The 17,846-nt window shown below is 44.4% G+C and overlaps 1 protein-coding gene across 1 annotated transcript; it reads right to left on the bottom strand.

Annotated features, from left to right (window-relative positions):
* Positions 1 to 1,681: 1,681 nt before the first annotated feature.
* LOC133370831 (metal transporter CNNM4-like) lies at positions 1,682 to 17,073 on the bottom strand. Its single transcript, XM_061597701.1, has 7 exons — positions 15,675 to 17,073; positions 12,741 to 12,881; positions 11,345 to 11,473; positions 10,672 to 10,841; positions 9,372 to 9,471; positions 3,012 to 3,184; positions 1,682 to 1,789 (listed from the first exon to the last, which is right to left on the bottom strand). Exons 1-7 carry the CDS (start codon positions 17,071 to 17,073, stop codon positions 1,682 to 1,684), a joined length of 2,220 nt encoding a protein of 739 aa, XP_061453685.1.
* Between the last annotated feature and the right edge of the window lie 773 nt (positions 17,074 to 17,846).

Below are 17,846 nucleotides of genomic sequence, written 5' to 3'. Positions count from 1 at the left end.
TTCAGTGTCAGAGACAGCATTCTTCTGAACACCAGCGGCTGGAAATCATAAGGTGCTGTTGTGTTCATCACAACCTCCTTCTAGGCTTCCCAGAGGTATCTGGTTGGCCACTGTGAGAACACAGTGCTCAGTGGGCCTTGGTCTGATCCAGCAGGGCTCTCTTTACGTTTCCAAAGCAAGGATTTGCCCTCTCTTAGAGTTTCAGCCTTTTTACTCATCCTGTACCTTTAACAACCCATCAACAGTGGTGTAGTGAAGCAGCTCCAGTATATTTTTCACAGCAGGACAAATGAAAGTGACCTTTTGGAGCAGTATTTGCCAGTGCCATAAGCTGGAGGGGGTGGGGGTTGAAGGTCTGGCCCAGCACATGCTCTCTTTATTAAGTAGGCTAGGCTCAGACAGTTACTGGTCATGGTTCATCAGGGATGTGGACCCAGGTCTCTCCAGCCAAAGTCTTTGGTGAAGGGTTGTGGATCAGTGGTAGAGCATCTGCTTTGCATGCAGAAGGTCCCAGGTTCAATCCCTGGCATCTCCAGGTAGGGCTGGAAGAGACCCCTGTCTGAAACCCTGGAAAGCCATTGCCATTCAGTGCAGGCAATACTGAGCTAGATGAATCAATGATCTGACGCTGTATTAGGCATCTTCCTATGTTCCTACTAATAGGAATATAAGAAGGGATTGTTTTCCATTCCATCTTGCATTTGTCACATGCAGCACTGTTTCTGTTCTGCTGCAGTTCATCTTCCACCAAAAACTACATTATTTGTCTTGCCTGCTGTGGCAAAATTATGTAAATGGCATTGTCATTACATTTTCCCACCCCATTCATTTCAGTGCAAATAAAATGCAGTGGAAATGGAAGGGAAACTGTATAATGCTGGATTGATTTCCATTCCAGACATGGGACAAATAAGCAACCATCAGTAACTTCCACTTCCATTTTTTTCAGAACTCTCTGACATTATTATTATTTGATTTATATCCTGCCCTTCCTCCCAGCAGGAGCCCAGAGCAACATTCCTACATACTAAGCACTTCACCACCCGTTGCAAAAAAAAGCAAAACAAGACATCATTTTCATTAAACTGGCAAAAGCAGAAGTATACTGGGGTATATTTGACAAGAACAGAAACAGAAAATCTGCTGAGAACAGAGTGAATCAGTTGCTTTTCAAAACAGCGGGGGGAAATTTTGCTCCCTCTCTTGGTACAATCCACTAAGAAATTTTCATCCGCACGTCAAAATGAGCAGATATGCTCTGGTCTTGCATAGTTGATGAACTGCCATTGGGCTCTTGCAAAGCTCCCATTCGTTTCAGTAGAGCTTGTGCAGGAAGAACTTCTTAGCAGACCGTGCCCTGAGTTGATAAAAAAATAGAGTGTAACAGAGTGGAAGAGAGATAGAAAGGAAGGCAGGCAGGCAGGCAGGCAGGCAAGCAACAGTCACATAGATCCCATATTTTGTTTCTCATCTCGGCATGAGATTAATGTTAAACATCTCAGGGGAAATAAAGAACCAGAAAGTCATAACTGCAAGGCTCACACTGATGAGAGAATCGGGCATCTGGTTTGGACTTGGCTCCACATGGCCCATTGGACTGACACATAACTGTCCTCACTTTTAACACGTGTCCTTTCGTGGTCCTTGTTTGGGAAGGAACCGGACAAGGCCCATGGTGGGCTTAGGACTTCTGTTGGTCAGAAGTCTCACCAAACTGGTAATCATTTGCCGCTGCGTTGGTGTCTGCCTGGGAGGCCCTCAGACAGTTCTGGTACTGATTCCGTGTGATCTGGCTTAGAGAGAAAGAGAGAGAAAAAGCAGCTACTCCAGAAACATACTGCCAGTGGCCAGCACGCATCATCTGATCTTGCCAATCTAATATTATTCATTTAATTTGTTAAGTCATCTAACACAGGGCAGTCTCTAGGAGACTTGTAATCAAGTTTATTTTTAAAAGGTTCAAATGCCATCAAATGCCCTGGTGAAGAGAAAAGTCTTAACCTGGCACCAAAAAAGATGTTAGGGTTGGCAACAGGCAGACCTCACTTGGGAAAGCATTCCACAGGTGCGGGGGAACAATCAAAAAGGCCCTCTCCTTTGTTGCCACCCCCAAGCATCTCTTGGAGAGGACACACAGAGAAGGGCCTCAGATGACACCTGTAAAGAGGCAGATCTCCTATAAAGTTTGCCCATGTGAGCAAGGGCACACTTGTGTGAAGCCCAGGTGACCAGTGGAATAGTTTAAAAATGATAAGAGATGTAACCACATTCTCAACTTTCTAAAACTGAAGAGCCTTTCTCTCCTAACAGACCATTTCTAAATTGAGTTATGAGGGGTTGGCACCTTCTTGGGGACCATGGGCACATTTGAACATTTGAGACATGGTTGTGGGCACCAACACAACATGGCTGCCATGGGCGGTGGCTTGTCATGAGGGACACGATGGAGAGTCCATAACAAAGATGGAGTCTCAGTCCCAAATGCAAAGCCACATAATTGACCCCACATAGCACAAAATAATATTCACAGGAGACAAACTGGTGGAGCTGAGAGATGGTGGGGGGTTAAAAAAAACCAACAGTGAATGCAAGGCTGCAATCCTATGCATGCTTACACAGGAAGAAACTTATGTCTGTGTAGACCTACACAGAATTGCTTTAAATCATGGCCCATCTCACTACCTTAGAACAGGTATGGGGATCCTTTGGCCCTTGAGATATCACTGAACTACAGCTCCCATCATCCCTGACCATCAGTCATGCTTGCTAGGGCTGATGGGAGTTGAAGTTCAGCATCATCTGGAGGGCCAAAGGTTCCTTACTCCTGCCTTTGAGAAATGTATTGGGAGACCCATCTTCACATGACTCTGCTGCCAGAACATTCCGTTTGTCCCTGAGGAAAGAAACTGCCTGTTAAAGCAGCTGAAGCAGAGTTCTATCCCTTGGCTCTCGATTGAAGGCAAGTTTGGGACCTTCTAAAGCGGTATCAAAGGAATCCACCTAGGCCTCACCTTCATGTACAGGAGGTCAGTGAGGGCACGGACAGTGTAGTCTGCCATGTACTGCAGGCTGCCGGTGGGAAGGACCTTATTGGTGCTGATGACACTGGTGATGCAAGGTATCAGGTAATCGTGGCTAAGGTGATTTATATTGCCCATGTGAATCTGGGAGCCTGTTTCTAAACCTAGACATAGGAGACAATGAGGAAGGAATTTACACTGCAGCCTGCTCCCTTCTAGGGATGGAAAGATCTATCCATTTCAGTTCTCTCAGTTTCTCATTTTCCCAGTCTTAAATTTAGTTCTCCACGTTCCTGCAGCAATCTGCAATTTTTTTAAAAAAGAACTCCAGCATTTTAGTTCGAATTTCTCCTAGTCAACACATTTTTGCAGGCAGTTTGACTAATGTACACATTTTGCAAGCTGTTGGTGGTGTTATGAAGAAGAAGAAGAAGAAGAAGAAGAAGAAGAAGAAGAATTTATTAGTTAAAGGTCCCCAAGCAACTTACACAATGTGAAAACAAAACAAAACAGGTGATAAAAACATAACAATAAACAAAACAATAGCAATACTAACAAAACAATAGCAATATAATGGATTGTTGTATGTTACTTTCACTATTTGTTTTTATGCTCACTTTCTTCTAACATACGCATTTTTGTAATCGTTGTTTGGTTGGCAAACTGCATTGCAAAATTCAAATAAGTGCAAATTTTGAAGGAAGGCTGTGTTTCAGTCCTCATATTGTTTCAGAAAGTGCAAATCTGATAGATTTGGCTTCAGTTGTGAACTGAATTGAAATTCTCAGCCATCCCTACTCCCTTCCCCTCTGACTTTTCCCTAGCTACTTCCCTCAGCCCATCTGCTGTGCGCCATTCTCTTTTGCTTGACCACTTTCAGCCATTCAACAGGACACTTCTTCAGAGCTTCCTGAGCAGGCACAGGGAGCAGACGTTCTGGCTGTATGGAATTATAAGAGCCAGGTTCACCACTGTGAGGCTTCTCCAGGAATTTATATTGTTCAGGGTCACTAGGGATGGGGGAGAAATTCAAGTCAGTCTATATTTAAAGAGGAACCTACCTAACGTGCACTTCCCGAAACAATATGCAAACTGCAACACAGCTATCCTTTGAAATTCATACTGCTCCAAATTTTGCAGCCCAGTTCTCTGGCCAAGTCATGTGTACAAAAACACATATACTAGGCTAAAAGGTTTGGGACTAAACTAATATATGCAAATGCATATATTAATGAAAAGAGCGTGCAAAAATGTATTATATTAGAGGACACTGTTTTGCAAACATGAGTATTAGGCAAAATTGCATACAAAAATGTGTATATTAGGAGAAAATTGCACTACAATGCTGATGAATTATCACGGTGCCTTTTTTAAAAAAAAACAAATTCTAACTGATGTGGAAATGTGAAGAAGTGATTTTTAAGATTGGAAAAAACGAGAAACTGAAAGAAACCAAACTTGAAAGATTCGCCCATCCCTAAGGGTCAGACACTGTCCTGTCCAGAGTCTCCCTTTAGCTTTGGCCCAGCCATTGCAAGGGATGTTTCAGACTACACAGGCAAGCTAGAAATACAAGTCACACTTAATCTAACAGGGTTAGGGGCTGAGACCGGGGATTTGCCTAGGAGAGTGTATCCAAGAGAAAGGGGAGAATAGGTTGTTTTGAACTTAGCACAGAGAAAAACAGTCTGAATCTGGAATTGCCTGCAAGAAGTAGCCTCTGGAAACGGCAAGGGTGTGCTGTTGCTTGGGGCAGGGTATGGGGTTTTGGAACAAACACTGCTTATGGACCAGTGGCTTCCATTTGCTATGTTTTTAAGTATCTCCTGGCTCAGGAACATAGGAAGAATATATGAATATAGGAAGCTGTCTTATACTGAGTCAGACCATTGGTCCACCTAACTCAGTATTGCCTACACTGACTGGCAGTGGCTCTCCAGGATTTCAGACAGGATTCTCTCCTAGTCCTACCCAGAGATGTCAGAGATTGGACTTGGGACCTGGACAGATGTTCTACCACTGAGCTACAGGCCTTCCCCATGTTTTACAGCTTTACAGTTCCAGTAAAGCTGCCCCAAGACAGACTGAAGAGCTGGGAACTGGGAAGCACAACCTGCAACAAAATGTTGCAGTGTGAAGTACTGCTATTAAAGATTCCACTGTACAGTATTCCATTTCCTCCTCCCAGTTGTCACCCCCCTCCTCAACAGTCAGTCAGCATTCCATGACAATTAAGTACATTCAGTCCTCACTGGGCTGTTTTTGGGGACCCCACCCTTAGGATTTTTTCTTATCCCACTCAGCATCTGGATTGGAATTGTTTTTAAAGATTTTTTAAATATATTTTTAATATGCTTTGTTTTTACAATGTTTTTGGTGCTTTATCCTTTCAGTAGTAGTAGTAACAACAATAACAATAATAATAATAACAATGTACTCCTTCTTGGGGTTCCACAAAGCCTGTCATGTGGGTGATGCCATTTTAGCTACATAAGCAACAGCATTTGCAGCTTGAACATCAGAAACAGAAGGAATCATGTGTGAGTTGTTGCAAAAAGGGATTAAGGCAAGAAGTAGAGGATTTTGGATTGTCAAGGCTTGGCCCTACCACATACAGAGATACCCTGCCCAGCCAGGATTAGACTGATCACTTAGGTTAGCCTTTCCCAACTTTTGGGTCCTCACATGTTGCTGGAGTACATCTCCCATCTGACCCCACCAGCAAGGCTGATGGTCAGGAATGATGAGAATTGTAGTGCAGCAACATCTGGGGACCCAAAGGTTGGGAAAGGCTGACTTAGGTGATACTAGGTGGCATTTATTTCCAGGAGTGCTGGTCACTGGAAGTAGCAGCTGTGCTGTTCAGTTGGGATGGGACGACTCTGTCCATTTAGTTTCTTGTTTTTCCAATCTTAAATTCCGTTCTCCCACGTCAGTTTGTGAGTTTTCTTTAAAGTCCTCAAAAACATTCATCAGCATTTTAGTGGAAGTTTCTCCAAACATACACATTTTTATGTCATTAGGTCTAATACACACATTTTTGTAAAGCACTTTTTCCTAATATAATGCATTTTGGAATGCTGTTTTCACTAATACTTGCATTTTATATACACGTTATACTAGTACATGCATTTTGTACACATTGCTTGACTGAAGAACTGCCAAGAAATGTGAAATTCCAAGGGTGGTTTGTTTCATTTTACATACTGTTTCCAAAAGTGCAAATCAGGTGGGTTCGCCATTAAATGCAAGCTGAACTGAATTCAGCCCCATCCCTACTTCATACACTTCTATTCCCTGATAATACTATTTATACCAGTCTTACCCAATCTGGTGCCCTCCAGAGGTTCTGGACAACAACTCCCATCAGACTTGACCTTTGGTCATGCTGGCTGGTGCTGACAGAAGTTGTAGTACAAAACATCTGGAGGGTACCAGGTTGTGGAAAACCTTGTTTACACAGATTTGGGCAAAGGGTAAAGGCAAGTCTCAAACTCAAGCAATCACAACTTCCCAGAGATCTGGTAGCGTAGGACTCCTTTCCCCCCACATTCCATTCTTTCCCAATGTTTTTTTATTATTGTAAACTATCACAGTTGGGATGCATACTCATAATGTCTAATCCATGCATGCACAAAGACCACAAAAGCTACAATTCCTAAGGCTCTGATGAAGGCAGGGTGCAATGGGGAGTGGAAGAGGGGATTAGGAATGGAGGGGTGTCAATTTTGGTTCTCTACGGTTCTCATTTTTCCAATCTTAAATTTGGTTCTCCACATTTCTGCAGCAATTTGCACATTTTGTTTTTTTTAAGACTCATTAAAATTCTTCAAGATTTTATTGTAAACTTCTACTGAACAAATTTTTGTATGCCATTTCGACTAATGTACACACTCTTGCAAGCACGTTCTCCTAATATAATGCATCTTTGTATGTTAGCTTGAGTAATATATTCATTTTTATGCACCCTTTCCCCTAACAAATGCATTTTTGGTAAATATTGCTTGGTTGTAAGAAGTACATCACAAAAATTTGGATATGTGCAAATTTCGAAGAATGGCTGTGTTTCAGTTCTCATATTTTCAGAAAGTGTGAATTTGACAAATTCAGCTTTAAATGCAAACGGAATCAAATTTCTCTCCCAGCCCTACTGGGGATAGGGGGCTGTTTGCTTAACACTCTTCCACTCCTTCCATTTGTCTATTAAAATCCACCTCTCTGCAGCCATCCTTCTAAGAGGGCTTTTCATAAGAAGTAATTAATACCACTACAGCAGGTAAGAAGTCCTTGATTTTTTGTAAACTGTCTCCAAATCAAACCACTAGATGGCACCAGACTATGTTCTAATCTGACAGTGCATTGACCAGCTTCCAAAAAGGCCCAGGAGCCGACTACCAATTGCTGCCTCATTGCTTTGCTGGGTGATTCCACACACCCACAATTACTTTTGAATTCCTTCACCACCAGATTTGCTCTGTCACCCTAGCACAACAGATCCACTTTTTAAAAGAATCTGACTTTTGTGCAGTCAGGAATGTGATGGGGAAATGCCTTGAAAAGTGTGGAAAGAACGAATGGTTGTCATTGTTGGAAAGTGCCCTCAAATAAATCAGAACAAATACTCAGTGAATACCAGACATAATCTAACTTCCACATAAACGTCCTGCAAGGACATCAGGATGGAAACTCAGTGAACAGGTCGCCTGGAGGAAGGCTTGATCTGCTACTCTGCCTCTCTCTTGGTTCAACAGAGCCTGCAGAGGCCAACTATAGAGCCTTCTGTAGAGCATGCATATTGACTGAAAATATTGCCAGTTAGCATGCACACTATAGTGCATAGGAACCTGCTTTATACAGAGTCAGGCTGTCAGTCAGTCCATCTTGCCCATTTCAGCCTTTCCCAACCTTTGGGTCCCCAGATGTTTTTGGATTACAACTCCCATTAGCCCCAGCCAGTATGGCCAATGATCAGGAATGATGGGAATTGTAGTCCTCCAACATCTGGGGACCTAAAGGTTGGGAAAGGCTAATGATTAGCAGAGCCTCTCCAAGGTTGCAGACAGAATCTTTTCCAGGCAGGGATTGCATCTGGGACGTTCTGCATGCAAAGCATCTGCTCTACCATTCCCCAGGCACACGTCAGTGAAAATACTTGCGGTTGACTCATAATGTCAGCTTTACTCCAAAGCTGTTCTGGTAACTGGCCTAGAGAGTGTTGGAATATGTGGTTCAACTCCAACTTGTGGGTTGAGGCTGCATGGGGTTAAAAAGGGTAGCTAGAGAGGAGACCTCCTGATTGCTAGGCTAATACCTGTCCTTTGATCTCCTGCTGTCTCTCCCTTCCTGCTAGACCGATATGCATAGGATATTGACCACATCTCCTTCCTCCTTCCCCCTTCCTTCTTCTTCTTTCTCTTGGAGGGAGAACAGACATCTTATTTTTGTCTGTCCCTCTCCTCCAAGCATGAGGGCAAACACTGGGCTTAGTGTTTGCATCTCTAACTTAGCTAGTTAGCTAGATATAGAACTCTTTCCTATCAAGTATGTACTTCCAGAATAAAGTAGTTATTTCTTATTTTAAAGCTTAAAGTCTCTGTCTGACTAATTTGCAGGGAAGGTGGAATCTTTAGCAAAGATTCAAAAACATAAAGTCTCACTCAGTCTCTCCATTCCCAATTTTGCCACTCTGCGACAGAGAGGAGGTAACTGGCCTCGCCCTCCTCCCCAGCTACCCTGCATCAGTGTGATTGGCTTTCTGGGTGAACATGTTGAACATCAAGGATGAGGAACCTGTGGCCCTCCAGATGTCATTGGACTACCATTTCCATCATCCCTAGGCATTGGTTCCACTGGCTGAGGCTGATGGGAGTTGGAGTCCAACAACAGAGGGCACTAAATTTCCCATTCTTGCTGTATATCAAAGGGCTGGATTTCCCTCTTTCAAACATTCAAGCCAAAAAAAGTCCCTTCTCTGATGCAATCCCCAGTTTGGTAGTTTTGGAGTTGATAAATCCACAGAGGATGAAGCCTGTAACCCTAACCCCACTTCCCTGGGAGTAAGTCCTGTTTATTTCAATAGGATTTGCTTCTGAAGTCACATCCATACCCCATACAGCTGAAGCACATGGCTTCCCCCAAAGAATCGTGGGAACTATAGTTTACTCCTCAGAGAGCTACAATTCCCAGAACCCTTAACAAACTATGGTTTCCAGCCATCTACTTTAAATGTGAGTTAAATGTGCTTTGAATGTATGTTGTGGATGTGACCTGAGTAGACATGGTTAGGAATACAGCCTAAGCTATCGGGTGGGGAGAGCCTCTGAGTCTGGAGGAAGAAGGGTTGCAGATTACCTCCTTGGATGGTCATACTCAAGGCCATGACTCCATAATAGGAGAAGGGTCCATTCTCAAACTTCATGTTTTCCTTGCAAGCTTCTACCTCCACCTTCCCCTGGAACAGAGAGGCAATATTAGGACTTTTAACCCTGCTCTGTCAGAGAAGGATCAACCTTGTAGCACCCAAGCCAAACCTAGAATCTCACATCAACTGATTCCAAGCTAAGCATAACTAACTTTCATGCAACCCAATGAAAGAAAACCTTGCAGACAATAATGACCCATATTTCTGAAACGAGAGGCTTGGGGGCTGTGTGAGAAAGGCCTGCTTCTTCATTATAAGTAGGGGCAGGCTGGAGTCACTCAGTTGTGCAGGAATGGCACTTTGTACATGCTCAAAAGAAATGATATAACATTACTTCACATCTGTTTATTTAAAGAAGGGGGATAGCCAACAATGAGGATGGAAGGTATGGCCAAGGGAGGACAGATAGAGCCACATCCAACAGTAACATCAAGACACTTAGATTTTTTTTATTCACACCACTGCAGGGATGGGAAACTTGTAACCCTCTAAATCAGCCTTTCCCAACCAGTGTGCCTCCAGATGTTGTTGGACCACAATTCCCATCTTTCCTGACCATTGGCAATGCTGGCTGAGGCTGATGGGAGTTGTGGTCCAACAACATCTGGAGGCACACTGGTTGGGAAAGGCTGCTCTAGATGTTGCTGAACTATAACTCCCATCATCATGGACCAATGGCCATGTTGGCTGGATGTTTGGGACTGAAGGTACTTAGAGTCCATCATTTAGAGTATTGGCCACCCCTGCACTACAGGATATACAACATTGTCATAGAGATGCTATACACAACTGGGGCGGGGCAGGCAGTAGGTAACTGACATGTTGCATGGAGTGCCGTCAGTAACAAGGGTTTTAAGGTGGCCTGCATTTAAATTGGCCCATCAATAGCAGGCTACACGGCTCTAACATGAACAGGGGGCGCCAACCTTTTAGGTCCCATGGGCACATTTGCCAAGTCAGAGAAACTGTTGTGGGCCCCACTCATGTGCCATTTCCGTTCCCCAGCTGTAATCCCCCCCCTACCGAAAGTACCCCTGCATTGTAATTAGGCTTGAGAAAAAGCCTTCTGTTAACTTAAGAAGGCTTCTTTCAAGCCTAATTTCAGTACAGATATGGCAACCTGCAGACATATGTGGTCCTGTAAGTACCACATTGATGACCCACAGCATTGGGCACATAGTCACTGCTTTCTTTGCTGATTAGAGAGAGTAGAGAGAGTCAACAAAGTACCTGTAAAATGAGGATGAAGTAATCCGCTGGCTTATTCTTTTCATACAAGCAATGCCGGGGGGACTCTTTGCTCTGCTCGTCAATTTTCAGTTCACAGATGACACCACGGTGTTTAAGGAGACGCAGCAGGTATTTCTCCTGGAGGAGGACTGGGTAAAAGGGCAAGACCTCTGCATGACAAGGAGAGGGCACAGGAATCAAAGAGGAATTCCAGAAAGGATGAGCTTCTTCCCGGAAGAAAATCCTTTCCCACACCCAGCCCACCATGAGGCAAGATGAGTTCACCACCCAAGGCAGCGGATGGTGGGTGCCATTAAAGGGTACAAAGCAGAAGACCAAAGACTCTCACCCATTATGGATGACATCAATCAGTGCAAGCTGCACTGCAATGAACAGGAAGTAAGCAAGATCACAGCTCGGTGGAAAAGCACTCTGTACATGTTCAGAGCTAGGAGATTTAACATACACATGTGGGTGTGCATGCATGTATCTGCCTCAAAACAAATCAGACTATTAGCTCTCTAACCCTAACCCACCCCCCTCCATTTACACCACAGCTGCACAACAGGGTCAGCCCTATAAGGATTTATCAGGCTCAGTGGATTTCTTGGTCATTATGTCAAAAGGCCCCTCCATCTTTTCAGTGGCCCAGATGGTCCTTGAGGGCTCATACCTGTGGAGAGAAAGCGGTGTGCAGCTAGGAGAAGCTGAGGGGAGATCTTCAACTCGTTGTCATTGCCCTTAAAGGCAGAAAAGTCCCACTGCCTTGGATTGGTGACTCGTCTTCTGGTGCGATTGTCAGCTGCACAGGAGGAAAGCAAAGAGTCACTTTGCAATGGTTGCCACGGTGTGCATGACTATAGGAGCAAGCTGTGCAATGCATGAGCAGGAAAAGAAATGGAGAAAGTGGAATCTCACAGTCACGTATGTATCTAAAAGAACATGTGTATTTCTAGTCCTCATGATCACCAAGGAAAATCTGAAAATACAAGGTTGCTACCTGCAAATGGCTCAGAAACCAGAGTTCAATGTGAATTTCAAGGAAGTTGAGTTCCCAACTTATCCCAGCCCAAGGGTTCAACCCCCATCTCAATACCAATTTCACTTTCCCTGCCTCATGATTCTCCTTTCCTTATAGCACCTGCCAAAAAGACTGCTTCTCAGATTCTACCATGTTCCACATACTACATTTTGAATGAAGCACATCAGTCTTGTGAGGTAGGCTAGACTGAGAGCTAGTGACTGGTCCAAAGTCATCCTGCGAGTTTCATGGTCAATGGATGGGTCTCCCCTGTCCAAATGATCAGCAGAGATGAGACAGCTGAGACCTTCACCTGACATCTAAATGACATCAAAGTAGGTGTTACCACCAAGAGGCCCTTTCCCCCTGTCACCATCCACCACACCTCTGGTGGTGGAGGCACCCAGAGGTGGGCCTTTGTTGAAGGTTTTCATATATATTCATTTTTTTTCCATGGTGGAACTCAAGGTAGCAGACATGGAATTCCCCATGTGGTCACCCATCCAGGCACTGAGCATGCCCCAGATCTGCTTAGCTTGAGCAAAGTGGCTGCATCATGTGTCTTCAGTGAACAACCAAGGAATATGTTTGTGTAAATACGAATGTGTTTAGCTGGCAAGTTCAGAGTTCAGATTTCCATGGTACTTAGATTTAAAAAAAAGACTGGCAACACACCACCTAGATTTTGCTTTGGATCCTGGCAACAAAGAGGACCAGGCAAAAATAAATGGCAGTCCATCATGGCTGTCAGGGCTGAGCATAGGCAGCAGTCTAATGAGCTGGGAGTCCAAAGTCAGGAACTCACAGTCAAATGGCAAAGCCAGAAGTCAAGACCAAGGGGGCAAGTGGGACAGAAGGACAAACCTGGAGGCAATATTAAGGAGCAAGCTAGGTCAGGCCCAAACCCTTGTCCTAACATAGAAATACAGTGTAGCCAGTCTCTCTCTCTCTCTCTCTCTCTCTCTCACACACACACACACACACACACACACACACACACACACACACACAATTTCCTAGAAGAAAGACAACTAGGAATGAACCTAACTGTAGATATCTGATTCATCCAGGATCTCAGACTTGATTATCTCTTCAATGACATCCTCCAAGGTCACCACACCCAACACTTCATGTGCATCTTCAGGTTCACCCTCCTTCGCCTTTTGGACAATGGCTAAGTGAGATTTACCTGTGAGACAGACTTTGGTTATATCACTGTGGCCAGGGCCTCCTCAGATAGTGCTATTTAAAAATTACCTTATTTTCATAAATGTTTTTAGTTATAACCCTTAAATAAAGCAGTTTATATCACCTTGACTTCAGCACATGGATATCCTTTCACAGAGATGGGAAACCTGTGACCCTCCAGTTGTTGTTGGACTGCAGCTCCCATTATCCTCAACTTGTGGCCGTGCTACTTAGGTGACATGTAGAGGACCACAGGTTTCCCATCCCTCTTGTGTCCTCTTATCATATGTTTAGTTTAGTTCCTTTCGTTTATAGTTTATTTATATACCACTTTTTGGCCAAAAGGCCCCCAAAGTGGTGAACAACATATTAAAACATATTACATGAATACTCCAAGTAAGACTAATGCTGAATATCACCTGTGCTTCCATTTTTGAAAATGGATAAAACTTCCAACTCAAGAGTTTCTCACCCACCTCTAATCCTTTGATTAAAGGGGAAATCCTATAAATGAATTCTACTGTGGATGTAATTTTTGTAAAATATTTTTGGCTCTTCCTTTCCTTTACTACTTTACAACTTACATATTTTTAAATTTGAGATTACATTTGTCTCACTCTTCTCCAAGGTGATGTGTGACCCCCTTGTTATCCTCACAACAACCTTCTGAGGTAGGTTAGGCTGAGAGTTGGTGACTGACCCAGACTCACCTCATGTCTGCATGGGGATTTGAACACTCTGACTTGCTTGCCTTCCTCATCATTCCCTATCCCTTTTTTGTGATGTTTTTAGACTGTAAAGCTGCAGGCAGGGACTGTCGTGCCATGTTTATAACATTGGTACAGTATTCATTACATGTGGAGTGCTTTTATACAAATAACAGTATTAGTAGTAGTACACCCCAATGGCCCACATGGCATATCATTCTGGTCTACCTGCTGAATGCTCATTTTGATCCATGTATGCTAGAAATAGAGGTCCTGTATCTAAAAAGTTGCAGATGGTGCTTTTGAAGTATACATAACATTACTGGTGGCCAAAGCCAGTGCATGTTGGTGCCCAAAATCCCCTCTCCATGTTTTCTTTCAAAAGAAGCAGCAGTAGCTGTACGCCAGACCTCCATCCAAGGCAAGGCAGATGTGCCTTCCAACTGTTCAACAGTTCAGATTTATCCATAGGAAGAAGCCTTACAGCAGGTCAGACTATTTGTCATTTTAGACGAATCTGCTCTGACTGGCAACACATAATATTTCACATCGCTGCTATTTGACACTCTTAACCAAAGATGCCAGGGATTGAACATGGGGCCTTCTGCGTGTAAAGCAGGTGCTCTAGCCAAGCTATAATCCCTCGTCTGTTCTTCTCTTCCCTTTCATCCTGTTGATCCCCATGCTCCCATGCTCCTTTTATGAAGGTCAAAGGAGAGAAGATGGATGCCGCATTTAAAGTATATCAGCCTTCTCCAATCCAGTGCCCTCCGGATATCATTGGACTACCACTCCAATCATCTCTGTTACAGCTGGGGCCGATGTGAGCCAGAATGCAACAATATATGGAGGGCACCAGGTTGGGGAAAGTTTAGTAGATTCTTTGCCTTTTCCTCCAGGAAATCTGTCTGCAATCCTTAAAGGATCTGTTGCTGATTCTGCAGTCACATGTTTCTGCATGGGAATCACGAGTTGTGGGAAACCACAGGAGGGGAGAGTGCTGTTACATCTGGTTGGCCATTGTGAGATGGGGTGTAATTGTCCAGGGTCACAAGGGGTCATAGACACCTTACTTTTGGGGGGAAGAGTCTCAGCAGGATCCCTATGTACAAGCCAATCAGTATGAAAGGGGAGTATGTTAGTCAATGAGAAGAATCCCTTCACTTGGCAGACAACATGCTTCCTTGTCCTTTCATGCTGATTGGAGCCAATCAGAGTGAAAGGAGGTGAGTCAATCACTGAGAAGACTCTTCTCAGTAGCTAATGCACACCTCTCCTTTCATATCGATTGGCTCCTAAGATAAGTGAAAAGTGAGTGTCATAGTAAATTACCTTGGTTTCCCAAATCTTAGTCCCACACTTGGCTTCATTTCAAAATTCTTAAAATCAAAACATTTCTGGCACCGTGAGAGATTGAGTGGGAGGAAAACTATCCACATAGTTCTGTCTCAGCTCTATAATTCGGTAATTGCAGAAGCAACTGTGAATCCTGGGGGTGTGGCTGTGAGGAGGCATGGTGTGACTCTCTTAAAGGGACCCTGCACTTCTGAATTTGCCACTACACTACTGCTGGGAGAATAGGATCAGAGCTTGGAAACTTTACTTTTTTTGAACTACAACTCCCATCAGCCCCAGCCAGCATGGCCACTGGATTGGGCTGGTGGGAGTTGTAGTTCAAAAAAGTAACTTTTCCGAGCTCTGAACAGGATGCTGGGGGCTCTTATGTTCTTATCGCTGCAGAGCAGGAGAGGCTACAGGGCAGTTGTCCCCAGAGGCTGAGTAAAACGGGAGAGCCTCATACTCAGGCCAGTATGCTATATAAGGAGATGCTGAGCTCGCTCTCTCCCCGTACCTCTGAGTGGGGCGACCTGTGACTCATCTCCAAGTCCTCCTTCAGGAGAGCCCAGATCCTGAATGCAGGGGGCATGACAATAACACTATCAAACCATTTTTGTCAGTCTTAAAATATCTCTGCCATCATTTCCTGTGGATTTTGCCTATTTAAAGGTTCTTCTGTAAACAGAAACAGAAACAAAAAGTTAACGTGTAAAAAAAGCCTCATCCTGACACTGGATCCACCTTGTTACCTTTTTTGAACTCTTCAAGCACAGCATCCAGTTTGGTATTGTGCGAAACAAAATGCACTGGGTGGTTGTAAAACTTAGTGATTGTCTTGAGTGGGGTGCAGTCATCAGGGTCTACAAAGGCTAGATCCTTGACATACAGCATATCCATGATATTCGTCCTTTCTGTGTCATAGATGGGGATGCGTGTATAGCCACTCTCCATAATCTCTGTCATGGTGTTGAAGTCAAGGATGGCATCGCTGTTGATCAAGAAGCAATCATGCAATGGGGTCATCACGTATTCCACTGTCTTAGTCCTCAGCTCCAGTGCTCCTTGGATGATATTCATCTCTTGCTTCAGCAGGTCAATGTATGGCTCTGTCAGTTTCAGCATCTCCATCAGCTTCTCCCTGTTGTACCTGGGGCCCATTTCTTGACCGAGCAAATAGTCTAGGAGTTTACTGATAGGGTAGGAGAGTGGGAAAGTCAGCAGCATGACAAACTTGGTGATTACGATGGTTTTGGCACCCACTGCCAAACCATGACGGGAGCAGAGGGCCTGGGGGATTATCTCCCCAAAGAGAACAATGCCAGCTGTAGAGGCCACTATAGCCACAACACTTGCACCAACCATAGCATCAAACAGTATGGTAAAGGAACTGTTGACTAAGACATTGCCCAGGAGCAGAGAGCACAGCAGGTAATTGCCCTGCCGTCGGATGGGCTCGATCATGGTGGCATATTTCTTCTCCTTGGCTGTGCCACAATTCTGGACGATACGCAGCTCCATGGGGTCCAACGCCATCAGGCCCAAGTTAAGTCCACTGAACATTCCCGACAGACCCAGGAGGATGAGCGCTAGAATGATCTTAAGCCAGGGAGGCAGTTTCAATTGCTCCTGCTCGACCACTTGGATCAACAAATCGCGGCTGCTGAGCCAGTGATGAGGCTTGCCTGAACCATCACTGAGGCACAACATGTAGTTCTTGAAGGAGATGTCCTTCCGCAGGATCTGGACTGTCACATCCAGCACGGCAGTAGTGCCCCGTACGTCATGGCAGTTGGGCACCACCAGCAAGTCACTGGTGATTTCAGAGCAAGAGCCGTCATTGGATTCACGAGCATTGGCATCTGATGCCACAAGTATCTCAGCAAAATGTATCATCTGGCAAGTAATTTGCCGGATTCCCTGGCCATAGATCCGAAGCTGGATGCTGCTTCCCTCCACCACTTGGATGATACCATTTTTCAAGACACTAGCATGCTGCTTGGTGCTGTTCTCCACCCTCATGCCTATAATTAAGGTGCCATTAGGCACCCCTTTCATAGCACCAGCTGGCAAAGGGAAGATCAGCAGCAGCACCAGTACCAGCTCTGTTGCTTTATGCCTTGTTCTCAGGCACCTCCCCAAACCATTCATTGTGTACAGGTCCTTTGACATCTCTCCTGTGCTGTGCTACCATATAGCAACTCCCTCCAGCTACCCGCTAGATCCACACACTGGGCTATAGAAGCACATGTCATAAACCTATCTCATATGCAGACACACCCACCTCATTTGCATGCCACATTGTTTCCTAGTAGCTTAAATAACCCCGCCTCTGGAGTTCTCTTGAAGTAGTTATTTCATAATAGTCTTGATTGATAGGGGTCCTGTCAAAGGTCAGTGCCTCATACAAACAGTCAGTTGTCCAAAAGACACAGGAGGGTAACACCTGTGTTCAGACCAGCTAAAATTTCTGAAATAGGTGAATGAGCTTTCAGTTTCTTCAGACTTCTTCTTTAGGCTCATTTAAAGCATATCCAACACACATTTAAAACACATGACTTCCCTCAAAGAATTCCAGGAACTGTGGTTTTCCCCTCACAGAGCTACAAATTCCCAGCACCCTGGACTATGACCTGGGAGACCAGGGTTCGAATCCCCACATAGCCATGAAGCTCACTGGGTGACCTTGGGCCAGTCACTGCCTCTCAGACTCATGAAAACCCTATTCATAGGGTCGCTGTAAGTCGGAATCGACTTGAAGGCAGTACATTTACATTTCATGTGCTTTAAATGTGCGTTGGATTTGCTTTAAATGAGAGAAACTTCAGACTGCAACATCATGCCTGGCTTTTTTCCTCAGGTTTTGTTTAATATTTGGTTGGTTGGTTCACTATTCGGTGACATTTAGTTCCAATTTATTTTTA

Source organism: Rhineura floridana, chromosome 15, assembly GCF_030035675.1.
Source record: "Rhineura floridana isolate rRhiFlo1 chromosome 15, rRhiFlo1.hap2, whole genome shotgun sequence".
In the NCBI taxonomy this organism is placed as follows: Eukaryota; Metazoa; Chordata; class Lepidosauria; order Squamata; family Rhineuridae; genus Rhineura; species Rhineura floridana.
The sequence above is the reverse complement of the archived record's forward strand: the minus strand, read 5'-3'. Positions and strand labels throughout refer to the sequence as shown.